Below are 27,740 nucleotides of genomic sequence, written 5' to 3'. Positions count from 1 at the left end.
ACATTGTACCCGAAATGTGTTTTAATCAAATAATTTATGTATGAGTAATTAGAATCCATCAAAATTAGTTTTATAAGCAACTCTGTGTATCAAAGTGCTATGTGGCATAAAAAACAAAAAAAAAAGCTAAACATTCTCAACCTAATGCGATAGATAAATTTAATGACTAATATAAAAAAGTATTTCACTCAATCTTTCAAAACTTTTCCATTGCATTCATTACATCAAATTCTGCAATTTCAGAAGAAACAAAACTCTTTTAGCATGGCTGAACTTTGTTTCACTTTTCATTTACTACTATTTCTACTAAAATGCTTATTTCTATAATTCAAAATTATGAGAAGTCTGATATGATAACTAGCTAGGCAATAGCTAAGTTTAAATCAGCTTCAAATCAATTTTATTCATCGTTTCTTTTTTGCAAGATTAAAATAATGCTGTAAATGCATGTATGCTTAAACAAAGGTCAGATACGAGAAAAAAGAAACAATTAGGTGAAGCAAATTAATAACAACAATCGAAGAATAAAGGAAAAATGCAGTGCAAATGCAAAGAACGTGGCAGTGAAGGTGATACATATTTGTCAAAGTAAAAAAGTAGATGAAAATTTTAAATCTTTTTTTAACTCAATTAGGAATAAAACAAAAAATTGCTGCAATGAAATGAAATAAAAACAAGCAGATAAAAACTATTACGATTCAGAAAAACAAGTAAAAAAATTGAACAAAATTATTTGTCAGATTTTTTAATGATTTGCACAACTGCCGCAATTATCATTCCAGTCTGTCCACATATCGCATGGTCTAAAATAACATGGTCGTTGTTGAGTTATTTCACCAAGACAATTAATTCCGGTTCGACTTAAACATGTTCGACGTCTTATTTGTACGCTATCACCGCACGTAACAGGACAGATCGACCAAGTTGTCCATAAATTCCATCCTACATTGAAATAATTTGTCAAAAATTAGCAAAACATTTTATTACACCAGAAGAAAGGAAAGTTAAAATTAGTTAAAATTTAACTTATGAATTTTTAAGATTTAGGGAAAGACTATATTAACATTACCAATGAAATAAACAAAATTACCTTGAACATATGAAGATTGTTGTTGCTCATGGGTTAGATCCCTGCTACTATCGGGGTAATGTCGCGTTTCCAAACTATCCTGACGGCCTTTTCCACTGTAGTGCTGCTGCGAACGGTAGTATTCATCGAGTTCAGATCCGGAAAGCTGTGGTTGCTCACGACGGTATTCTTCAGGAGAAATTGTGGATTGAAGTTGCTGTCGGCGATAGTATTCATCTAGTTCGGATCCGGAAGGCTGTGGATGTGCTTGTTGTTGACGATGATACTCTTCAGGAGAAATTGTGGATTCAAGTTGCTGTCGACGATAGTATTCATCTAGTTCGGATCCGGAAGGCTGTGGATGTGCTTGTTGTTGACGATGATACTCTTCAGGAGAAATTGTGGATTCAAGTTGCTGTCGACGATAGTATTCATCTAGTTCGGATCCGGAAGGCTGTGGATGTGCTTGTTGTTGACGATGATACTCTTCAGGAGAAATTGTGGATTGAAGTTGCTGTCGGCGATAGTATTCATCTAGTTCGGATCCGGAAGGCTGTGGATGTGCTTGTTGTTGACGATGATACTCTTCAGGAGAAATTGTGGATTCAAGTTGCTGTCGACGATAGTATTCATCTAGTTCGGATCCGGAAGGCTGTGGATGTGCTTGTTGTTGACGATGATACTCTTCAGGAGAAATTGTGGATTCAAGTTGCTGTCGACGATAGTATTCATCTAGTTCGGATCCGGAAGGCTGTGGATGTGCTTGTTGTTGACGATGATACTCTTCAGGAGAAATTGTGGATTCAAGTTGCTGTCGACGATAGTATTCATCTAGTTCGGATCCGGAAGGCTGTGGATGTGCTTGTTGTTGACGATGATACTCTTCAGGAGAAATTGTGGATTCAAGTTGCTGTCGACGATAGTATTCATCTAGTTCGGATCCGGAAGGCTGTGGATGTGCTTGTTGTTGACGATGATACTCTTCAGGAGAAATTGTGGATTCAAGTTGCTGTCGACGATAGTATTCATCTAGTTCGGATCCGGAAGGCTGTGGATGTGCTTGTTGTTGACGATGATACTCTTCAGGAGAAATTGTGGATTCAAGTTGCTGTCGACGATAGTATTCATCTAGTTCGGATCCGGAAGACTGTGGATGTGCTTGTTGTTGACGATGATACTCTTCAGGAGAAATTGTGGATTCAAGTTGCTGTCGACGATAGTATTCATCTAGTTCAGATCCGGAAGGCTGTGGATGTTCACGAGCATATTCTTCAGGAGAAATTGTGGATTGAAGTTGCTGTTGGCGATAGTATTTATCTAGTTCGGATCCGGGGGACTGTGAGTAAATTTGTTGCTCGTGATTGAAATCCTCAGGTAGGGATTCGGGAAACTGTTGTTTTTGGTGATAAAAGTTTTCAGATGGTGCACCTAAATGTTGCAGTCGTTCTTGTAGTGGGGGGTCAGTAAAGTTATGTCGCTCGTTCATGCTTTGGATTAGATTCGGTTGTTGATTAAAATGCACATGTGGTACTAATGTTGATGAAAACGTCTCAGTGCGGCTATCGTAAGGGTAATTTTGATGCGAGAACTGTTTATTGGTTATTTCTGAAGGAGAGCCTTGTTCCTCGTAAGTAGTGACTACTGTTCTTTCTTGACTGTCATAGTCATACCCGTAGTCAGTTCCATCAAATTCGCCTTCTTTTGTATTATCATTTTCGGGATTAATCGGTTGTTTATTTTTGTTGTGCTCTGGATAATAATCTTCTTGAATAATGCCGTCACGATCGTTCATGAATTCATCTTGTTGAGAGTATTGTTGGTAGTGATCATCATGATCTTCATGTCCGTGGTATTCCTGAGAGTTACTTAGCTGGTGTGCCTGTTCTTTCTTATCATTAGGTAAAGTAGGTTTTCTGGTTTCATCGGTAGTCTGACCCAGTTGGGGTTGCAAGTTATGAAAATATTCTTCATATGTTCTGATATGATTCATTGTTTCAGTTCCTTCATGATTTCCGGTTGCTGTTTGAACTTCTCGAGGTAAATCTGAGCTGACTTCACCATTCAGATTCGGTAGATGCATTTTTATAGACGATTGTTGTTGTTCATTTTTCCATTCACTTTCATAATCAGGTAATAATGAGACCGGAGCGGATAACATCACAATTTCATCAGACTGTCCTTTTCTGTACTCTTGAATCCGACTTATGGGCTCTTCTGAAAAGACACTTTGTTGCTGCTTTTCGTTATGTAGTAGTTGTTCCGTATCTTGTTCAACATCCAGTAAACTGGGTGGTGGGCAGGAATGACCACAGAAGTCTATATAATCTTTGCCAACCTGAAAAAATTATTTCAACAAAGTAATTATATTTGATTGGGCTATAATAATTTACATTGAGCTACAGTTTTATATCGTAATTTATCCATCTAATATAGATTTATTTATTTGATATAAAATACTAAGGATACATTAAACATAACATACACGTACGTGTTTACGATACCATTCTTGCCGTTTACAACAGTTCTGTCGCAATCGGTGTAGTTGTTTCATATGTTCGGATATTCGACGCTCATATTCCGGTCTTAAAATATGACTGATAAGAAGAAATTTAATAATTAAGAGTTTTGAATGTCATTGTCTTATTAATAAAATTAAGTGATAAGAATAATTACTTATACTGAAAAATTTCAAAGACAATATCCAAACGGTCTTTTCTTAGTTTTAAATGAAAATAGCTAAAGCTCTAACGATTTATTATTAGGATGTTCATATGGTTGTGGTGGATACGGTAAAAATGATGATGGATGTACGAAAAATGGTATTTCAGTGGATGATTTATTGGAACATTGGCGTTTCTGAATCAGTCGACCATATTCACATGGTTGTGAACGGATTTGATATCCTGAAAATATTTGAAGAATATCACTGGAAAAGCCAATAGTAATAACATTGTCTTTTAAAAATTAAAAAATAAAAAAGAATGAAATGTCTGATAATTTCGTAAGAAAAATCCAAACTTATTATATGAATTTTTTCCTATTTTGTAAATTTATTTATTGATTTTTTTAATAATTTATATACAAATAAATACACAATATATTACAAATTTGTAAAGCTGTAACAAATTAATGGCAAAAATGTTTCATTTATACCATTGCGACATTTTGTCCATTGGGCCCACAATCCCATGCGTTTGATACGATTACCAAAGTTTGTTGCTAAAATTTGTTCATATTATTGTTATTTTAAAAAATTAGTTGAAAGAAAAAAATGAAAAGAGACAATTTTTAATGGATTATTCATATCTTTATTTACTTATCCTAAACAAACCTCGTCTAATTCGAGAAACTTTATCCGATGATGCCGTAAAAGTATCCGCAAGTGGTGGTACAGCATTAAATTCATGACAGTTAGCAACAATTTCAATAGTATTAATGACATCATGCTCAGCTAATGGTTTTTCAGGATATAATACAACCTAAATAAACAAAACAATCTTTATTTAATAGAAATATTAATTGATTCATAATGTTTGGTGAAAAAAGATGAAAAAAAGAAAAAAAAAGGTATAATTACAACTAACATCTCTATAAATGCTGCTTTTGTTGAACAGATAACATAATGGACTATTCAGAGTGATTATTTTATAGAATATCACTGAAATTTTTATTTGTGTTTAGTACAAGTATTACAGTAAAAAGGGCAATTGCTTATGGTAAAAATTTATCGATTAAAAAGTGTTACTAAAAATTTAATGACGAATTTAAATATCAAGTATCAACAGTATCTAAAACTGGATTTGTTGAAAAACTGACAAACTTACCGGCTACACAATACGGATACAGTTCGAGACAAGTGTCATGACATTGATCAATGGTGCTAACCGTTATGGAAGTGATTGGTTTAGTACCAAGATAAACTGTATTGTTATGAGATCGAATACATAATGTTTCAATCTGAAAGGTTCATTTGTTTTTCATTCGGATATTACTATTAATTCAAACAACGATAGATTAAAATAAGTGATGAAATCAAAGAACCAATATAAATATCCTCCTGTCATGCAGTAGCAACTTCAACTGCAAGAAAAGCCAGAAGATGTATTTCTCTTAGAGTTGAAATAGTTCTAGCATTCTGTCTAAAAGTTATAAAGATGGCTTGAAAAGTTTTTTATCTAAAAAAAAATTTTTAAAACGAATTAAGTTTCAGCACAAAAGTTTTACGAAACATAATAATGAATAATATGCATATTAATCTTAATTCGTTAAATTAATTTACCGGTTGTTTTATAAATTTCACCAAGAAATTTTTCGAGCGTTTCAATGAAGGATTTTTTGACACTTTTTTCCACTGGTATTTTTCGTCGGCTTCTATAATTTTTGTTACTAAAATTATTTCTTCTTACCATGCATATAGTAAGCATAATTTATTATTTTTTTTTTACTTATTACTTTTTTTTTTTTTTCATTATTACAAAATAATATTTTGATTAAAACATTTTTTGCAGCAAAATAAAAATTATTTAACCAATACTATTAGTTACTTACAAGAAAAGATGCTTTTATGAATTAAAACAAATTTCAAAATTTTAAACTTGTATGGAGTGTTGTTGCATGTATTGCTTAAATAAATTTTTCAAATTCATTTCATAATTATTATGTGATACAAAAACATTAATTCTTCTGTACCCATAATAGGAAGGAAATATTTGATTAATATTTGAATACCACACTATAATTGATATGCAATTGATTAACTGGCAAATAAAACATACCAGAATTGGTTATTTCATAAAGTAAATTACACATTAAATAGGTACTACTATAATTTAAAAATATTTAAAGTGCTGTTAATTCTTTAAATATTAAAACAGTATCATTTATAAATACTTTGTTTAGTATGCTTTATATACACGTGTGTTTGTGTTCACTTATAAGCACTGTCATTTTTTCAATTTTCAATTAATTTTTTCCAATTAATTCTAAAATTAAAACTAGTCTTGAATTAAAATATATACTAAACTTACATAGTTAAACTAAATTTTATAATTATTTTACTTATTGGCATATTTTCATCAATTACAAGAAAAATATTACTGTCAATTATTTTATTAACTATGCTTAATCATAACATAATTTTTGAAACTCCATTATGACTATATATATATATATATATATATATATATATATATATATATATTGTAATTAAGTAGTTTGCTCAGTATATAATTGCAAAAATAATGTAATTTTATTCTGTTAGTGAACTAACCAGTGTATAAAGTGATTAAAAGAGATAAGGCGATGATAATAGTATTGACTGAAAGTGACATTTGAAGAGCAAGACTGATAAAATGTGGAAGCACCGGTTTTAAAAATTGTTCAAGAAAAGTGCTTGAGACAGATGGAAGAAGTAATGCTCACAAATGTTAGCATTTCAAATGATGAACATCTTTCTAACTGTTACAATTAATCACAGGCAACGTTCCATATGCTACTATTTCAGAGATCCGTATCTTCCGGTATATATATATATATATATATATATATATATATATATATATATATATATTCGTAATTAGTATTTTAATTTATTAGATAGATATTTGGATGCCATTAGTAGAATAAAATTAAATTACAAAATTTAGATCAATTCATAAGGGTAATTAATTAATTCATTTAAAAGACTATGTTTTTTCTGTTAATTATAAATTTAAAAAGATATAGTTATTAATTCGAATGACATCTTGTAAATAAATACAACAAAATTTGATTTTAGTTTGAACAAAAAAAAAAAAAAAAAAAAAAAAAAAAAAACGAAATTAGAAGATTCTTTGATTTCTAAATCAGGTTAAACAAATCCAATTATTCGCCTTAATAATTATAAGTCCAAAATTTTTGCCAAAAATTTGTTCTCTTTCAAAATGTTTTTTGTGTTAATTCTAATCATTGACCATTCTTATTATCGCATCAATAAGTAATTGTTCGTTTCTTTAATTACAGTGAAAATATCAGGGAAGTATTTATTAAAACTTCGAAGAAAATTAATGAGAATAAATTAATTGCGTCAGAGTGCTAACCGAAATTACACTGATAAAGTATAAATGTCAAATAATTAATAAATGTTTTTATTATCAATCTTTCTTTTTTTGATATTCTCTCTATAAAAATATTCAACGAATCAATATATATGTGTTCGCTGGAATTTGTTGTGTTTTATAATCGCTTTCTTTATTTAACATTTGCCTTGCTCGTGCCTGAAATTCTTCGATTTATTAACATCTTGCATCCATATTGTATGTAATATAATTATTAATCTGTTAATTAATTAATCGTTTTCTAACACTAACTATTCCAAATTAATGATAGCCAATATAACCAACCTTAACATGCATATCATAGCAATTATTTTGACTTTGAGCAATTTGACGTAACGCTTCCATAATCTGATAATTTTCAAGTATAAAAAAATAATTGATTTGCTTTTCGATTAACAATTCAATAGCATTAAGTGTCCGTTCTATCAAGTCATGCTCAGCATGCATATTGAGCACGTGTGGTACTATACTAAGCACGTTGCTTGCACATAGCCAACGTGATCGATTTTCACTGGCACCAGTTAACGCATTTATAACTGTCCAACCTATTTCCTAAAATATGCTACAAATTAGTAGTGAACTTTTATGAAATTACAATTTGAAACGATTTAAAAATAAAATTACGATTTAAAACCTTGCGAGTGTGATAATCATCGTAAAAGAATGTGTCAGTAAGTATTTCAACGATATCATTCGTTTCAAACAGTAAATCAATTTGTCGCTGTGAACCAGCCGCTATATTACTGAGAATCCACATTATTTCATGTTTTTGATTAATTGGCATCATAGGTCCAAATAATTCCATCTACAAAATAATTACATTACTTAATATGACAAGCAAATTTATATTTGTATTGTTAAGATATGATTTTTACGTGCAAAAGTACTCGTCAAATGATGCATTGATATCTCATTTGCTTATCATTAAAATGAAGTAGACTAAACTCATCGATTAGCTGTCAGAAATCTACTAATGACTTCCCTTTCAATTGGCACTGATAATAGTTGCTAAGCTTAATCCATTATTAATTAAGACAGGTGTGGGAGTAGTTAAACTAATGAAATAGGTAATTTAATTCATGTAAACCTTAATTAAATTATCATAACAGATATGACATGAAAATTGTTTAAGATAAGAGATCATTTGAAAATCAAATGAGATTAACTAAGATCGTTGATCAATAATGAGTTGCTTGAAACTGATGCAATGAATTGAAATGTAAACTGATGAGGTACCATGCGCGGTAATAAACCAGCATTGAGAACTGCTTGAGTTTGTGCATCATTTCCCACCACCAAATTCCCGAGTGCTCTCAGTGCTGCACGCATTGTACGCTTTTCAGCTAGCAGTTCGATCAGTCTTTCCAACAAAGCTGGCGTTTGCAATACTGCATCAATCTGATATCGTTGTCAATAAGCAAACATTCTAACAAATCATTTGACTACAAAAAAAAAAAAAAGAAAAAATAATCATTAAATTGATCATTCTTCATAAATAACACGGTTACTTCATCTCATACCTAAAAAATTGATTAAGTAATTTCAAGCCGTACCTGCCCACCACCAACATTATCATCAGCGATATATGCTATCGTCCAAATTGCGTCCATTTTTATTTTAGACTTTTCCAAATACAGCATTGGACGAAGACCAGTTAATGCTGCTCGAACAAACTAAAAATAAAATATTCAATTATTTATTTGTTATCTATTTTATTATGATAAAAATTTCATTTTAAAAACCAGAATAGGGAAAGGTAAGGAATGAAACATACATTTTATTTGATGACTTATAAATATAATTAAACTAACCGCAATATGAAGTGTTCGAATACCACCACGAATTATTTGTGATAAAGCCCAGACAAGATTTCGTATCCATTTTGAACGGATAAACATTGGACTGACAAGAACATTGATCATAAGTGGTAATGCAGCACTGTTTTGTACCTGTATCGTTACTAATTATTGTAACTAATAGGTGTGAATAAAAATAAAAGTTATAAATATAGTAATAAGTAAATAAATGTTGTATGAATTCGCAAGTTATCATATCGTTGCTATTATTTGTTGTCACTGTTGCTACTGAAGTATTACCAATTCTTGACATGTAGGACAATCCAACGCAATATTACCAAGAGCCCAGAAAACCTGATCTCGAGTTTCACCATCTGTTTCTGCGGCACATTCGACCAATGCTTCTAGACCACCCTTACAAATAATTTATCTCACTAAGAAATATTATTAAATAACTTAAAAAAAAATAAATTTTTGATTATTGATAATGAAATATACATTATAGAAGATATATTCATATATAAACTTACGTATTGAATTATTTTATAGCACATTTCATGCGGTGAACAGGCGCAATTAGTAAGTGCCCAAGCAGCATCTCTTTGAATATTAGCAAAATTCACTCGCAAACAACGAATGAGACTTTTAATCTGGAAAACCATTTAAACTGCATTTCCAGTTAACAATAGCAAAATTTTTTTAGATTAACTAGAACAGCTTCAAATGTTGATAAATCCAAAAAAAAGAAAGAAAATTCAATTTTAGCTCTAATAGCTGTTTCCTTACTATAAATCATTTATTAATTAGATCAGATCGATGCATTAAATGGTATGCAATATCAATCAAAAATTGAAACTAACAAATACATGAAAGAAATGAATTAAAAACCAACGAGTGCATCTGCAAAAGGTGTTGGTGGGATATGATTACGAATTAGTAAACGCCGGAAATATTCAACACCAGATGCCTGAATTCTTTCAATATGATATTTTTCCATAAAAAAATATTTAGTCTAAATGAAATTTAACAAGTACAAATATAGAGCATATTAAAAGTAATAAAAGAATGGAAATGAACAAAGAAAAAGATATTTGTTAAGTAATAATTAAATTTTGAATGAATATTTTTCCAACGTATTGATATATGAATATAGTGAAATATATTTTTTTACGCAATGAAAGGTCAACTAGGCAATTAGAATGGAAGTCATGAAGGCGGGTTGAGTAGAAAAAGTGGTGAGGTTAAATGTGACAGAGGTGACAAAGAAAAGATTTAATCAGTAGAAACGAGGAAAATAGTATAAAAAGGGCAAGCAAATAAGTAGATTCATTCATTCATTCATTCATTCATTCATTCATTCATTCATTCATTCATTCATTCATTCATTCATTCATTCATTCATTCATTCATTCATTCATTCATTCATTCATTCATTCATTCATTCATTCATTCATTCATTCATTCATTCATTCATTCATTCATTCATTCATTCATTCATTCATTCATTCATTCATTCATTCATTCATTCATTCATTCATTCATTCATTCATTCATTCATTCATTCATTCATTCATTATTCATTCATTCATTCATTCATTCGCCATTCATTCATTCATTCATTCATTCATTCATTCATTCATTCATTCATTCATTCATTCATTCATTCATTCATTCATTCATTCATTCATTCATTCATTCATTCATTCATTTCATTCATTCATTCATTCATTTCATTCATTCATTCATTCATTTCATTCATTCATTCATTCATTCATTCATTCATTCATTCATTCATTCATTCATTCATTCATTCATTCATTCATTCATTTCATTCATTCATTCATTCATTTCATTCATTCATTCATTCATTCATTCATTCATTCATTTTCATTCATTCATTCATTCATTCATTCATTCATTCATTCATTCATTCATTCATTCATTCATTCATTTCATTCATTCATTCATTCATTCATTCATTCATTCATTCATTCATTCATTCATTCTATTCATTCATTCATTCATTCATTCATTCATTCATTCTTCATTCATTCATTCATTCATTCATTCATTCATTCATTCATTCATTCATTTCATTCATTCATTCATTCATTCATTCATTCATTCATTCATTCATTCATTCATTCATTCATTCATTCGTTTCATTCATTCATTCATTCATTCATTCATTCATTCATTCATTCATTCATTCATTCATTCATTCGTTTCATTCATTCATTCATTCATTCATTCATTCATTCATTCATTCATTCGTTTCATTCATTCATTCATTCATTCATTCATTCATTCATTTTATTCATTCATTCATTCATTCATTCATTCATTCATTCATTCATTCATTCATTCATTCATTCATTCATTCATTCATTCATTTTCTTTCATTCATTCATTCATTCATTCATTCATTCATTCATTCATTCATTCATTTCATTCATTCATTCATTCATTCATTCATTCATTCATTCATTCATTCATTCATTCATTCATTCATTCATTCATTCATTCATTCATTCATTCATTCATTCATTCATTTCATTCATTCATTTCATTCATTCATTCATTCATTTCATTCATTCATTCATTCATTCATTCATTCATTCATTCATTCATTCATTCATTCATTCATTCACTCATTCATTCATTCATTCGCCCATTCGTTATTCATTCATTCATTTTCATTCATTCATTCATTCGCCCATTCATTCATTCATTCATTCATTCATTCATTCATTCATTCATTCATTCATTCATTCATTCATTCATTCATTCATTCATTCATTCATTCATTCATTCATTCATTCATTCATTCATTCATTCATTCATTCATTCATTCATTCATTCATTCATTCATTCATTCATTCATTCATTCATTTCATTCATTCATTCATTCATTCATTCATTCATTCATTCATTCATTCATTCATTCATTCATTCATTCATTCCATTCATTCATTCATTCATTCATTCATTCATTCATTCATTCCATTCATTCATTCATTCATTCATTCATTCATTCATTCATTCATTCTCATTCATTCATTCCATTCATTCATTCATTCATTCATTCATTCATTCATTCATTCATTCATTCTCATTCATTCATTCATTCATTCATTCATTCATTCATTCATTCATTCCATTCATTCATTCATTCATTCCATTCATTCATTCATTCATTCATTCATTCGTTCGTTCGTTCGTTCGTTCGTTCGTTTGTTTGTTTGTTTTTTTCTTTCATTAACCTAAGCGCCATTACTGAGAAAGAACAAATTTACTGGTAGTGAATGACCTCGGCCAAAATTTTCACTGGATAAAAGATCTAAATAAGATGACAGTTTTGATGTCTCATCGATAACACTACCGAAGCTATGACTTAAAAAGATTAGTGAAATCAAATAATTTTCAATTCACGTGTTTATGCTTATTGAACTGAATTGTTTCATCTGTACTCAAACATTTATATATTTAAGTCTAAAATAAATTAAAACTTGTTGTAATTAATTCAGTTATATTTATAATAATAGTAATGGATGTACTTTGATATGAGCTTTATGCTCAAATTTTTCACTTAATCTTTTTTTCCTTTTTTCGCTTTTGATTATTCATTTTAAGAAATTACTGTAGCTTTATTTAAGCAGAGTTGGTTGATGTAATTAATTGTAGAAAAAGAAAATATGATTGATACCTGAGCAGGTAGTGAATTATACGGCAAAAGAAGTTGCAAATGAAGTTCGATTTCTGCGTTATACGAGTTATCATCACCTTCACGAGTCGTTCTAATTTCCATTATCACTGAGATTTTAAAATATTTTGCAAACAGTTAGTTAAATAGCTTTTTTTAATAGTTAGGGTGAGAACTTTCGATGAATTACCGCAAGAGTGTTAATAGTGAAGAACAAAATGATCAATCTTTTAATTATCTTACTATTTATATCATTTCATTCATTCTTATGAAATTTTCATAAAACATGATAAGAATCTTTGCATAATTATTTATTTACTATTTGCTTACCAACTTTATTTGTTTGCATATTGTTTAAGAAATTTAAAAAGCGAAAACATTAAGCAGAATTTGAACATATAGCAATAACAAAACCAATAATTAATTATCATTATCATTGTTGTTAAAAAAATTAGTTTCTTTAAAAATTTTCTTATCAGAAAAAAATGTATGCTGAAATTTATGGTGTAATATTATTTTTAGTATAAAAATTAAAGTGGTATAGAAAATTCAGAATTAACATAACTTTAGTATAGTTTCAAAATGCTTTTTAGTGAAAACACAAATAAAAGAAATGATAAAATTAGCAGTTTAATGCTAAATTTTTCTTCTTTTTTTCACTTTTTTTCGTAAATAATTTAAATAATTACTTCCATCTGCAACATTTATATTTTATGAAAAAATTATGGAAATTAATATTCAAATTATACCTATGTGCAGTTCAAAGCTGATTGTTTGATAATATTTTGCTCCTTTTCATTCATTTTGTTTTTGTTCACTTTAGTGCAACTGTTTGACAAATTGGTAACCTTTTTTTTGTTGTTTTCAATTTGTTTTATCATTTTCATATTATTTATTAAGTATTTCATATTTCTGTAAATAATTCAATCACTGGATATCGTTTTTACTCATCAAATTGTTTAATAATTGTGATCAACTTATTACAATTTATTTCGTATAATACTAGGGAAAATTTTTTTTGCATTTAATTAAACAAACACTAGTTAATATAATTTTTTCTATGTGATAAAAAATTTATGAAAAAGAAAATGAATTACAATAAGATTTAATGCATATAACACAATATTTTTTTAAGATATTTTTTAGAATTTATTACCATAATGCATTGGAAATTGTACTTGTTTCTGCAATCAAAGAGTTCCGTCCAGCAACACCGTTTCTCACTCCTTATCTTATCAGTGCACCTAAAAATTTCACTAATGTTCAACTTTACAGTGAAATTTATCCATTTTGGACTTATTCTTATCTAGTTGCATTGGTAAGTAATTATTTGTTTCACCTTAAATAACAAACAAATATACTGTAAAAGCATACTCTATCCGATTTAGCGTTACAACGATATTGTTATTAATATTATTTACATAAAAAATCAAAAAAAAAAAAAAAATAGAGAAAAAATTTATTTAAAGGTTCCATCGTTTTTCTTAACTGATATACTACGATATAAGCCAATTGTTATAACAGAAGCAGTGGCGCTATGTTTCACGTGGATTCTATTAATATGGGGTAAAACAATATGGCAAATGCAAATTATGCAAATTGCATTCGGTAAATGTTATTAATTATTGTTTGAAATTAAATTTTTACCTAAATAAGAAATTGAAAAAAAAAACATAATAAAGAAATTTATTTGAATTTTCACAAATAGCTTTCAAATTATAAGAATTATTGAACATTTTATGGAATTTGCTATTAATTATATTGAAAAAAAGTATTTGTCATTAAGACAAAAAGATGAAAAAAAGAAAAGAAAAAACTATTTGTAAACGACATTTTAGAATTTAACGGCGGTTTTGCCTTTATCTTCTGTATTTCTTTCATTAGTAGAGCAATTGTTTTAAAGGATTATTATTACTTATTATTGTTATCATTATTACTATTAATATTATTATAATATTGTTACTGATTTAATAATCCTAATAAATTAATAAATTGCATCAGTTTAAGAATTAAATCATTTTATTTTTTTTCAAATAATTATAGTAAAAAAAAGAATCAAATAGTTAATTATAGCATATATTTTAAAAATCACAATTCGATATTTGGAATAGATCATATATTTGAACCTTCCTAAATACAAATTTGTTTTGAAATACTACTATAACTGTATGATCAAATATTACTAAGATTTAAAGGCTTAATAAGTTTGTTCGAAACAATAAGTGATCAAAGATTAAAATGAACCTTTTTTGAATTATCTGTAAACACTTATCATTTTACTAATTTTTTAAGTTCCACTGAAATCTGAATAATTTATATTTTGTTGCACTTCAATTGCTTAGCATAACTAATACTATTTAGTTAACGATAAAATTTGATAAATTGAAAAGTTATTTGATTTGATTTAATTTAATTTGAAACTTAGTAATTTGGCGATAATTTGGAATCAAAATTAGATTAAATAAGAGAAAGATGAAAGGTTTTCTTAATAAATACATTAATTTATTGCAGGCGTAGCATCAGCATGCGAACTTGGCTACGAATCTTATATGTTTCTTATGGTAGATAAAAAGTATTACAAATTAGTTTCATCGTATACACGCGCTGCAACACTAACTGGTCGATTTTTTGCCTATGCTTTAGCTCAATTTCTTATTTCATTTAATTATGGATCTTATTTACTTTTAAATCAGGTAGCATTTTCAGGAAATGTCTGTTGTTTAAAATTTAATTATATTTAATAATAAAATGATAATAATTAGTAATAGATGGTGGGACACTTATCAATAATGATATTGATAACTCAGCAATGTATTTAACTTTAAAAAAAGATGTTATTTTTGTTTTAATTTTAATAAATTAACTTATGGAATAGAAATATGAAGGGCCTTAATGCTGTTGAATATTTAAAATGTGCAAAATTCTTGCAGAAATGTCACATTTTCTTTTTTTTTTTTTGCTTTTCTGATCCTTGATTTCTTCGTGTAATTTTTGATTATTAATTGGTTTTTTAAACAATTACGTCAGATTTCATTTGGTGCAGTTTGCGTAATTATACCAATTGCAATCGCTTTTCCACCAATAACAAAAGAAATTATTGATAGCAAAGTTGAAAGTCAAGGTAAAAAAGCAGTGGATGACATGCGACAAAAAGAAACTTCGGAAGATTCATCTGATAAAACAGCAAAAGCTAAGGATTCTGGTGATGCAAAAACTAGAGATATCAAAGAAAGGTTTCACTACTTATTTTAATTACAATTTTCATATCATTTAAAGGTTCTAGTCGAAAATTTTTTGTTAAATTTAACACGTTTTTGAAAGATAAAGTAAAATTAAAATAATGAATTACCCATTGATAAAGAAAAAGGAGATAAAAGATTAATAAAGAAGTTGGCAATTAGTTATTATTAAATATAATTATAATTTTCTGCTAAATTTGAGGAATAGCAGAAATGATGAACTTTTGAACATAAAAGAAAAGCTTAAAAATAAGAAATTGCATATTCATAAATGCTTCAATGTGAATCTTAAAGAAAATATCATTTACAGGATGGAAGAATATTCCCATTTCATTTTGCATGAACTTAAAATATTCAAACGGAATAAAAATGTTTTAAAATGGAGCATATGGTGGGCATTAACCAGTTGTGGCTTTTATCAGGTTTGACAGTTTAAAAAGCGAATTCATCTTCTTTGCTTTTGAATTAAAGTTTGATATATCCGTTAAAATTAAAGTTTGATAATTTAATTAAAATTATATCAAATTGAATTGAATTAAATGGTAAAGCTATTGCTGCAAAATAAATGTTTTAAAGGTGATAATTTTGAAATATCATAAATTTAGAAGAGTAAATTTATGATTGCATTTTTTAATCTAATTTATTTTGTTAATTTTTCAGATAACAAATTATGTACAGTCACTATGGGCTACAATGCAAATTATTTCAGATAATTTCAATGGAATTACTGAATGCATCAATACACTCATTGGTATATTAAATTATGGGGGAATGCGAGAAATAAAAGAAATTGCGAGACATAAATGAAATTTTTCATTTATGAATAAAAATTAATTAAACATAAAGATTTAAAAAAAATGATAGTATTAAAATATTTAATAAGTTATAAGCATAATTTCAGGTGCAATGATTTCATTTTCATTGCAATATATTAACAAAGATTGGACAGTACATGATGAATTGATACTTTCAATTACATCAATTATAATTGCTGTTTTATTAATTATTATGTCGCAAATTAAATCAGTTATCATTGCATATATTCTTTATGTCATTATCACCGCTATTTATACACTTCTAATGACTGCCGCATGGTAAGATATAAGCAAAAGAAATATTTTATTAAATCCATTACTAATATGTAATTAGAAACATGAAATGCTAGCATTAAAATGCTTCATGATATGCATTTTTCTTTTTTTTAAAAAGTAGTTGTTAAGCTTATTATTATTTTTTGTTTTTTTTTTTCTCTTGTTTAGTGACTATTTTATTTAATTAGGCTTGCTCATTAATTAAGGACATAGCATTGCTTTTATATAATTTTTTCATCATAAGCCATTTTATTGTAAATTATCTTTGTTTCATTAATTGTCAATTCATTTAGTTATTTTAGCTTTTATAGTCGTTTTTTTCTTACAGAAATTTATGGCGAAAAGTAATGTTTTCTATTTTTTATTTTCATTTCTCTTTTCATATTCCATTCGATTTTTTGGACTTGCTTGCATTTCAAATTGAAATGATGAAAGTTAGGAAAATGTTTTTAACAGTTTGATAAATGAATTGCTATTGCATGTTTGCCATTTATTGATAAATATCATCTGCAATCAATAGACCACTGATTATTGTAATTTTTAATCAAATACTGATGGTAAATAATTTAACAAATGATTGATAAATAAAACAATGGTTCCATAATTAGCATTAGTTATTATTATAATTAGCATGTTTAATTAATCGAAAATTAATTATTATCATATTCAGCTGGGGTATTTCCTGAGATTAAAAACCAACCAATATCACATTGATATACTTGTGCAACCTAAAATTATGATAAAAAATATGAAAGCCATTGATAAATTTTTAAAGATTTTTTTTTCAGTGCAACAATTGCATCAGAGCTTAACTCTGCAAGTTATGGTTTTGTTTTTGGATTGAATACATTTGTGGCACTTTTGCTAGAGACAGCAATCACGTTTGCATTTGCTGATAAACATGGCTTTGCATTACCTATTCGAGAACAGGTTTTACTTTTAACATTATTTAAATAATTGAGAAGTTAAATTAGCTATCTAAATTATTTAATATTTTGTTTAATAGAAATTGCAATAATTTAAAATTTGTTATTAAATAAGTTAATTGGAAGTCGATGAATGTTTTGTTATCAGCCTAATATTTTACTAAAATTAATACTTGAATTCGAGCTAAAATTTTGTTAAGTGTAATCTTAATTTGAAAATGTGAAATATTACATTGCTATGAATTAAAAATGTACGAGAAATGAATAATCAAAACAAAATAGTTTTAATTTTTTTTTTTTAGCGCTAATATTATTTGAAAATTAAACTGCATGTAATAGCTATCACATTCTGTGTGCATAATTTAAATAACGAATCTATAAGTAATTAATAGTTTTCATTGTTTCATTATTTAATCATGACGATTATAGTTTTTTAAACTAGCGAACTTCATCTAACGAAGTAATCTTCATTACAGTTCTTAAAATTTATTCAAGAATTTGACATCACTGCTTGTCACATTTATAATTTAATTGTTTAACAATTTTTTCATTTCTAATATTATAACTTTCATTTCTTTCCAATTATTCCAATCTCTTATCAAATCATTTCGCTACTCGATCATTGATTGATTAACAAGCCATACAAACTATATCACAAATATATGATCGATGAATCATTCACTACTTTTAGTTCCTCGTATACGGTGGTTATTTTGCTATTATTGCTTTAATATTTGTCATTATAATTTGTTCGCAATATATTATACGATGGTGGCGTAATCAACCTGATAATACTATGCACAATAATATATCATCATGTGATAACAGTACTTATCATTAAATACTGTCACAACATTATTATGGAATTACTTCACTTTATTTTCAATACTTCATGCTGCTTTTATTAATTATTTTATTACATCAATATTTCTATCATTGTTATTGTTCTTTGTTTTTATTACTGTCATTTTTTTTTAACAAATTGAATTTTAATATAATAATTTGTCACATATGATTATTACGATATCAGAAATAAAGTAATAATAAATTGCTATCTCAAATTATTTTAGCCATTGTATTCAAGGAAAAAAAAAGAAAAAACAATTAAGTTATAATTGCAATTCAGTTATAAAATGTGATGGAACATTCTTTTTTAAATAGTATAAATTTAATTTTGTTGTCAAATAATATGAATTGTATATATTTCAAATTTTAAAATGCGATATATTAATGTAATTTATTTGCAAAATGAAACTTTGCAAATGATTGTTCCTTATTTCCTTCTTTTCGCATTTTTTTTTTTTTTTGCCCGAAAAAATGCCCGAAATATATTATCATTTGAGCAGCAGCGGCGAAGCACAACTGCACGTTAAAGTTTTAGATTATACTTTTCATTTCGCAAGCTGCAAAAGACACTATTTGAAATTAAAACAGATAAATTGATAAGATTAGAAAAAAAAGAACAAATTAATTAAGGAATTCTTTGCAATAAATTTGAATAAATTTTTGTTCCAAAAAAAAAAAAAAACTGAGTTAATGAAAACAACAGAAAAAGATAAGCAAGTTTTTCTCAATTTAAAGTTACAAAACAATTCAAATTTGCTAAATTTAATTTTATTTGTAATTTAATACATATTGTTCCCTGTTTTTTTTTTTTTTTGTTTTTTGTTATTTTTTGTTTTGCAAAAACATAAATGATTAAAAAATATTATTGATGCTTTTTTCCTCATTCCTTCTTTTTTTTACATTAAACTTGGGAGAAACAAAATTTTTGAAATGATAATGCCACAACGAAGAAAATGTATTCAATCATATTAAAAAAAAAGAAGGAAAAAAGTATAAGACAAAAAAATTAAACTGGAAAAAAATTGGAAAGAGGAAAAACTTTTTTTTTTTTTAATTTTTGTGTTACCTCTTTAGTGATACAGAAATTTCATAGGACAAATTCTTCAATCAATAGAAAACAAAAAGTAACTTTTAATAAATTACTATATAAATAACTATGGCTAATTTTTTTCATAAGGAATGATACTAATAATAATTATTACTGTTATGATATTTCTATTGTGTGATATCAAATATATAAAACTTATAATTTTTTTCTCTTTTTTCTCATCAATTTCTTTATCAAAAAAAGGATGAATAAATCTTATCAGAAAAAAAAAAAATTATATTATTTCATTGATAGAAAATACTAAACAATTTTAATGTATACCAATACGTTGCATGAAATTTTGCATACAATTAATTTTTGATATAAAAAATTTTTATTTTATATTAAAATCAAAACGATATATATATTTAGTATGTATAAATTGAATAGTTTGAGCAGTCGTTTGATGTAATATTTGGTTTAGTTTGATTTAGTTCAGCTGAATTTTTTATTTTTCATATCATTCGTTCACCCAAATGTTACTACATATCGAGATGCTGTGTACAGTACACAAATGCAGACGCATGCAAAAGCAGATAGCTCAACAAATTTTAAAAAAATGAAAATTCATAAAAATTTTCTGTCATTTATGTTTCCCTGAAAACTTTCACTAATTTAAAAGAAGCAATGCTATTATTGCAATTGCATGTTTTGATATTATAAAGATCTATGAACAACTAATGGTAATTCATTTGATATGAAATATCTAATTTTTGGTGAAATGAAATGTTTCCTTTTTTTTTTTGTTTTAATTTTAAAACTAACAATTTATAATTTATTATCAAACATTTAGCTAAAGTAGGACTTTGCACTATTTTTATGCTGCTATTTTATCACTAAATTTATTATCCTTTTTTTTACTGTTTAAAAAATGAAAAAAAAAGTGATAAATTGTGCGCCAAAAGATGACAGTTTAAAATTTGTTAGCAAAAAAAAAAAAAGGAAAAAGAAAAGAACTCGTTTGTCAGCATTATCCTTTTTTAATGACAACTGCAATTTCATTTCACTGATACATTTATTCCAATGATATTTAAATTTTCCCGTTCATTTCATGAACTAACTTTACATATGTATATAAGTTAATAAGTTAATTAATAAAGCAATTAACAAAACAATTTATTCTAATTTCAAAATTTTCCTTAATATTAGTATCATTTTGCACTTCTCTATATGTTGTAACCAATACTTAATTAAATTTCTCATTTCAAAACTTTTCTAAGATTTATTTATCCTGTCACTTCATAAATATCTTATATATATATATATAATTAAAGGATTAAATACCTAAAAAAATAAGAAAAAAAAAACTGAATTAAAAAATAATTTTTTTCTCGTTAAAAAAGAAAGAAATATCATGAAATGAACCAATTATTTGTGTAAAATTATGTAATGAAACGATTAGTAGCATTGTTTAATAAAAGAAAAGAAACGAAAAAGTAATTTATTTAATTTTTATTTTAGACACCTGTCACTATTGAAAGTGTAAAAAGTGTGCTAGAATAGGATAGAAAGATGGAAATGAGCGAACGTTTGAATTTTAACAAAAAAAAAAACATTTTGCGCCTTTTCATTTACACAACCAATAAAACACTCATCATCACCATTTAATATTTTCCTGTTCTCATCATGTTCCTCTCTACCAATCCCTGATCATTTTTACTTTGTACCATTTGCGCTCAATTTTTTAAAATTGTATTTGTCTATATTTGTTTATATATGGGTGTATGTGCGTGTATTTATGAAAGAAATAACAAAAGTAAAAAATAAAATTTGGTCAAATTTTTAACGAAAAAATTAGAAGAAATTAAAAATGGAAAAAAAAAATGTTAATTATAGATAATATATGATCAGTGGAAATGTATTGGAAACATTTAGCATATTTTATTTGTTTATTTGGAATGGTCAAAAAATTTCGTCCTGCAACTCCATTTTTAACACCGTTCCTCGTTTCATCCTATAAAAATTTTACCGATGTTCAATTGTACAGTCAAATATATCCGTTATGGACTTATTCATATTTGGTTGCATTGGTAAGTTCTTTTCAATAATTAATTCATTGTAACAAATATTAGTTTTCTTCTTGTTAGTACTAATTAATTAATTAATTGGTTTGAGATAGAACAGAATTAAAATCAATTTAAAATGAGTGGTAAAAATTAGAAATAGCAAAATTATGCAAGAAATATAAGTGAGATTAAGTGGGAAAGCAATAATTATAATTGAAATGATTCGTTTTTTTTTTTTTTTTTTAAATTATATTACTTATATTACTGAATTTAAAAGTAAATTCTATTATAATATTATTTTTGTTAAATAATGATTAAAAGAAAGAAGTGATTTGTTCAAAACTAACAGTGATAAAATATTTTCCTTTTTTTCAATATATGAAAAATATGGAGAATAAAAATTGACTGAATTTTATAAATTAGATAAACAACCATAATACTACAATAATTTTTATTTATTTCTTTATTTTCACTGATTTAAATAATTTCATATTTAATTATTTTTACCTGTTCTTATTTAAATAATCATTCCTTCAAAAATCATACATAATATCACAATCAAATCCTTCCTTTTCATTCATTTTTTCCTCCTTTTTTTTTTTTTTTTTTTTACCTTAGCTATTAAAAATTATTTTCAAATAATTGCTTTAAATGGAAAAAATAGGTTAACCTTTAATTAACCCATACTTTAAATTAATGTTACTTTTCAGATACCCATATTTTTTCTTACTGATGCATTGCGACATAAGCCAATTGTTGTCCTTGAAGCGATGTCATATTGCGCTTCTCATGCAATCATTCTTTGGGGCAATAAAGTATGGCAAATGCAATTAATGGAAATAACTTTCGGTTTGTATATAATAACTGTCCTAAAAAAATTTTTTTTTGAATATTATTTTTAAAAAAAAAAAGAAATAAAACGATTGAATTAGCATATGAAAGAATAAAATGTTAAAAATTAGGTTAAATTATTGATTAAAATTGATTGATGCATATTACTTAATGGATTTAATTATTAGGATTGTCAACAGCATCTGATATCGCTTATGTTTCTTATATGTATGCAGTTATTGATCAAAAGCATTTCAAACGTATCACTTCATACGTTAGAGCAGCTACACTGTTTGGCAAATTTCTAGCTTACGGATCCGGTCAGCTGCTTATTTCAACCCATCTTGTATCATATTTACAACTACATGAGGCAAGTAAATATTTTAATAAACTCATTTTCTAAAATAGTTCTCATCATATTAATTTGACAAATGAAATTTAAAAAAATAAATCGATTTAATAAACAAATTGATTTGAAATAAATTCAGTTGATTGTTAAGTAAATAATTTATTTATTTATTTTTGATTAAGCAAACGTACAATAAAATAAAATTATAACAATAAAAGTGAGTAAAATTTGTATATAAATTAATAAGTAAATTAGAATGTTCCATAAAATACTCAATCGATTGCACTTAATATTGTTTGATTTAGAAATGCATCAATTATTATTTAGATATTACCTGAAATAATTATTAACTTTCAACCAATTAGCTCATAATGGCTCATTTTTTTTTTTAGTGACGAAAATAATTGTCAAACTTTTTTTTTCACAACTTCCAAAAAAGTTATTTTTACTTTTTTTTAAACAAATTTGTTTTCGTCTTTTTATTTATTAAAAGCAATTTCGGTTTATTAGATTTCATTTGGTTTCGGTTGTATTACCTTATTAATGGCATGCATACTTCCATCAATATCATCCAATATGATCAAGAATAAAAATTTAAGAGAAGTGGAAAATTGCGATCAAACAGTCGAAATAAATGACGATGAAAGGTTAACAGTTTAAAATACGTATCATTTTTTTTTTTTTCAGTGCCATTGTTTATTCTTGATTGCTCCACTAATACACCTTAATTCAGTATATTCTATTTCATAATAGTTAATTAATTAGTGATTTTTAAGTCATCGATTATTTTTTTATCAACGTAAATTTGGATATAGCACAGGGTATCACTAAATGCAATACCATCAACAGTTGGCCCTGGAATGAAGACTTATCTTCAAAATGTTTGGAAACATTTAATGATTTTCAAGAGTAAAAGAACAGTATTAAAATGGTGCATTTGGTGGTCATTGGGTAGTTGTGGAAGCTTTCAAGTATGGTATTTCTTTATAACTTTTTAAAAAAAAAAAAAAAAAAAATTATTACAACTTGGACATATAAATTTCTTTTGAAGCTAATGTTCGATTTTGATATTAAATAGGTCAAGAATGAGCGGTTTAACCAATCATTCCATAAATATATGAAATAATCAATCACAAATTATTGATGACAACATCAATTGTCTACCAATGGTAATAATAATAAGAAGAAGAACATTCGCAATAATTATTCGCATTAGTTCTTTTTTTTTTTTTTTTAATTCATAAACTTATAAAACATTTTTATGATTTCTTATAAATATTTCGATAATTTATTGAAAGAAAAAAGTTAAAAATTTAAGTTCATGATTAGAATTGTTTAATCTAAAATTTTGTTTAGCATTTTTTGTTTGTATTAGAAAAAAATTTTTTTTCTAAATGTTTATTTTTTTGAGGTTCAAAATTATGTGCAAAATTTATGGGCTTTATTACAACAAGATGATGAAGCATATAATGGTATTACGGAGTGTACAGCTACTTTGATTGGTATGTATATAGAATGAATGATTTGCTTTATCAATTATTTCAATCATATACAATCATAAATTTCCTATACTTTTAGTGATTCAGAAAATGAAAATATAGCATATGAGATATGAAATAAAATAGTTTAAAGTAAACTTTTTTGATTTATGACAGAAATGTTAAAATGTCTAATATTATTACAGAATTAACGATCATTTACTGATCATCTACTCCATGTATTGGAAAATATAAAAAACTGTAAAAGCACATGTTAAATTCTAAGCAATAATATTGCATCTTATCAGTAGTGGTGTTAAGATTTCTAATTTAAATTTTAGTACAATATTATGCATAAATTTTCTATTTCAGCATAAATTTTCTCAGCTAATATAATGAAATAATTTGAACTGAATTTTTTAAATTTTAACTTAACTAAATGAAATAGCAATTAATATTTTAATTAAAAAACAGGGGCAATTGTTTGTTTCTTCGTTCAATACTTGAAAATTGATTGGGTAAAATGTGGTGAATTGGTAATATGGATTAATTCAATGATTATCGCCATATTATTAATTGTAATGTCTCAAACTACCAGTGCTTTCATTGCTTATATCTTTTACATCGCTCTTGCTATCATTTATCAATTACTTATGACTGCAGCAAGGTAAGACAAATGCGCTTTGTAAATATTAGAGTAATTTGAACAAATGGTTCTGCACTTTTTCATTTTTTCGTTTAATAATTATTGCTGAACATTCAAATGTTAACTGATAAAGCAGTATTTTTATCATAAGCCCAAAAAGTTTCAATTCATTTAAAAAAATCTAATTTCGTATATATACAATATTCTGAAGCTGTCGTTTGTTACAACAAATAATTTCAAATATTTTCTTAAGAACTTGTTTGAAAAGAACTTCATTTTTTTTTTTCAAATATCTTTTTGTTTTTCTTTCTAAACTTCATATTTGAAATGTAAAAAGGACAAATTAAATTGTGAATAAATTATTTAATTCTAACAAAACAAATTGTATGAATGAAATAAATTCCATTTCAGCACGATAATTGCTACAGAATTGACAACGGCAACTTATGGCTTAGTATTTGGTTCCAGTACTTTTGTTGCACTTCTTCTTCAAACAATACTAACTCTAATTGTTGTTGATAAACATGGCCTAGCACTTGATATACGCACACAGGTCTCCATTTTTTAATTTTATGATGTAAAATTATCGGTGAATTGAATTTCCGATATACAGTATTTCATTTCATTCTTCTTTTGTTTCATTTTTTTATTTTTATTCCAATTAAATGTTCAATGAATAAATTTTGATTAAAAAGTGTGGGAAGTTTTAATTAAAAAGTTTATTAGCTTATCATGTGAAATTATAAAATTATTTGACAAAATATATTAGTTCTATAAAATTTTCTTTTGAAAAAAGACTTTAATTTTAAAAATTATCATTTATTTAAAACTGCAAAAAAAAATTAATAACAAAACATTAAAAATTCTTATGTACAAAATTTTTAATTTCAATTTTGTTGCGAAATTTTCAATATGATACATAAAATTTGTTGAAGCATTTCTATTCACTTATTAATTTGCAATAATTAAACTTTTCAAAGAAAAAAAACAGTATTGTTGTGCAATGATAAAAAGTCGGTATATTATTTTCTTATCAGGTATTTTCAAAAATTTAAATTATTTTTTTTATTTTGAGATTTTTGACTACAAAATGTTTCAGTTTTTTATTTATGGTTGCTATTTTGGTGTTGTATCAGTAATTTTCATTTTTATGTTAATACAGAAAATGATTGGCGAAATTTTTGTTACCGAATTCACTCCCACAAATCAATGTCCTGAAAAAGATACTCTAACATAACTGGTTATAATTATTTTGATTTTAATGTTTGTTCAATGTATTATATTAATTTTTCCTTCAATTTTTTCCATTTCTTTTTTTTGAATGAAAAAGTTTGTAAAAAGAGTAACTTCCTATTTTTTTAAATTGTTAAATTTGAAATCTTTCGAAAGTTTACATATTTCTGATGTATAATTTACTGAAATATTCTATTGAAATAAAAAAAAAAAAAAAGAAAATTAATAATTAGCAAGGCAACAAATTATACAATTATCATTGAAACTGTTTTTTAAATTCAATTCCGTATTTTCTTTTATTTCTCAAGTAATAAGATAAGAAAGTATGTTCCAATATATTTACTATGTCATTGATTTCGTTCTTCTTTCTCTTTCTAATATTAGGAAACTTTTCATATTATTAATTTAATTTTTTTTTTAAAATTAATTTATAAAAAACAATTTTTCTTTCAGTTATTTTTAAAATCTCTAATTCATAATAATGGTAGTGATGATAATTATGGTGAAAATAATAATAGCGATATAAGCAAAGATATAATAAATTTTATCACTAAACACAATTTTTTTTTAAATATGAATTCTTTGAAATAAAATAACATGTAAATAACGCAATGATTTGTACAAAAAAAAAAAAAGAAATGATAGTAACTGTTATTTTTATAAAATATTTTTATCGAATGATAAAATTTTTTGCTATTCATTTTGTGTTAATTCACTTTATAGAAAATAATAGTAATTCTACATTTTCAATTATTTTCTATTACCGTTAAGTGTTGTTGTATTGATAAAATTGATTGTTGTCCCTTTTTCAACTCTAACTCTTTGCTTTTTTATACCTTTTTAAGTAACAAAATTAAACAATTGTAATGTTTTATTGATTAGCTTACTTTTACTTCAGTTAAAAAATTTTTTAAAGTCTTTGATAGTTTAACTCAAATAATAGAAAAAATAAAATGAAAGGATAAAAATTTGTTTTTTTTTTTTTATCTGGAAATAAGACTAACCGTTTATTATGTAAAGATTTAATTTTATTTGTGAACAATTGGTAGCTTCATTTTTGCAATGTTTCAAACTAATTGCTCATATAATGTATAAAAATATGCATAGATGTTATTCATATTCAATAATTTGTAAATATTTCATGGAATGTTTGTGAAGAGAAAAATGAAGCAAGAAAAAAATTAACTGTTAATTTTTTTCCTGATTTCATAAAAAATCTGAAAACAAGTTCCTATTAGTTTCGTCACCATTTCAATGAAACACCTATCCTTCCTTTTTTTTTTTTTTTGCAAACAATTCTAAACAGTTTTGCAGTGATAAGAGATACAAAATAAATTTTATAAAT

At 26.1% G+C, this 27,740-nt stretch overlaps 5 protein-coding genes across 6 annotated transcripts; 2 read left to right on the top strand and 3 right to left on the bottom strand.

Moving 5' to 3' along the window:
* Positions 1-745: 745 nt before the first annotated feature.
* On the bottom strand, positions 746-6,399 carry Bm7870 (Thrombospondin type 1 domain containing protein; the record flags this gene model as incomplete). The annotated part of the gene is made up of 10 exons (XM_043075470.1): positions 746-942; positions 1,091-3,404; positions 3,552-3,651; positions 3,819-3,972; positions 4,223-4,288; positions 4,401-4,548; positions 4,654-4,727; positions 4,894-5,026; positions 5,349-5,440; positions 6,339-6,399. 10 exons carry the CDS (start codon positions 6,397-6,399, stop codon positions 746-748), a joined length of 3,339 nt encoding a protein of 1,112 aa, XP_042931404.1.
* Positions 6,400-7,239: 840 nt separating this feature from the next.
* Bm7869 (Armadillo/beta-catenin-like repeat family protein) lies at positions 7,240-9,957 on the bottom strand (the record flags this gene model as incomplete). Its single annotated transcript, XM_001894217.1, has 9 exons — positions 7,240-7,323; positions 7,450-7,716; positions 7,799-7,969; positions 8,401-8,562; positions 8,718-8,837; positions 8,976-9,113; positions 9,261-9,374; positions 9,491-9,610; positions 9,853-9,957. The coding sequence occupies 9 exons, from the start codon at positions 9,955-9,957 to the stop codon at positions 7,240-7,242; spliced, it is 1,281 nt and encodes a 426-aa protein (XP_001894252.1).
* Positions 9,958-12,663: 2,706 nt separating this feature from the next.
* Bm285 (Uncharacterized protein) lies at positions 12,664-12,768 on the bottom strand (the record flags this gene model as incomplete). The annotated part of the gene is made up of 1 exon (XM_043075469.1): positions 12,664-12,768. A coding segment is annotated over one exon (105 nt), but the record flags the coding sequence as incomplete, so codon positions are not given.
* A 619-nt stretch (positions 12,769-13,387) lies between these two features.
* Positions 13,388-17,950, top strand: Bma-folt-1.3 (folate-like transporter 3, putative; the record flags this gene model as incomplete). Its single annotated transcript, XM_043075468.1, has 9 exons — positions 13,388-13,416; positions 13,810-13,981; positions 14,133-14,271; positions 15,175-15,356; positions 15,691-15,896; positions 16,213-16,324; positions 16,563-16,653; positions 16,804-16,996; positions 17,782-17,950. 9 exons carry the CDS (start codon positions 13,388-13,390, stop codon positions 17,948-17,950), a joined length of 1,293 nt encoding a protein of 430 aa, XP_042931402.1.
* Positions 17,951-21,750: 3,800 nt separating this feature from the next.
* Positions 21,751-26,399, top strand: Bma-folt-1.1 (Uncharacterized protein; the record flags this gene model as incomplete). Of its 2 annotated transcripts, none has more annotated exons than XM_043075467.1 (9): positions 21,751-21,882; positions 22,569-22,707; positions 22,878-23,059; positions 23,549-23,685; positions 23,859-24,009; positions 24,450-24,540; positions 24,991-25,183; positions 25,574-25,715; positions 26,325-26,399. In XM_043075467.1, 9 exons carry the CDS (start codon positions 21,751-21,753, stop codon positions 26,397-26,399), a joined length of 1,242 nt encoding a protein of 413 aa, XP_042931401.1. The 2 variants fall into 2 exon arrangements, with proteins under 2 accessions (XP_042931401.1, XP_042931400.1); XM_043075466.1 differs by having other exon boundaries at positions 26,262-26,399.
* Between the last annotated feature and the right edge of the window lie 1,341 nt (positions 26,400-27,740).

This window comes from Brugia malayi, assembly GCF_000002995.4.
Source record: "Brugia malayi strain FR3 genome assembly, contig: Bm_v4_ChrX_scaffold_001, whole genome shotgun sequence".
In the NCBI taxonomy this organism is placed as follows: Eukaryota; Metazoa; Nematoda; class Chromadorea; order Rhabditida; family Onchocercidae; genus Brugia; species Brugia malayi.
The sequence above is the reverse complement of the archived record's forward strand: the minus strand, read 5'-3'. Positions and strand labels throughout refer to the sequence as shown.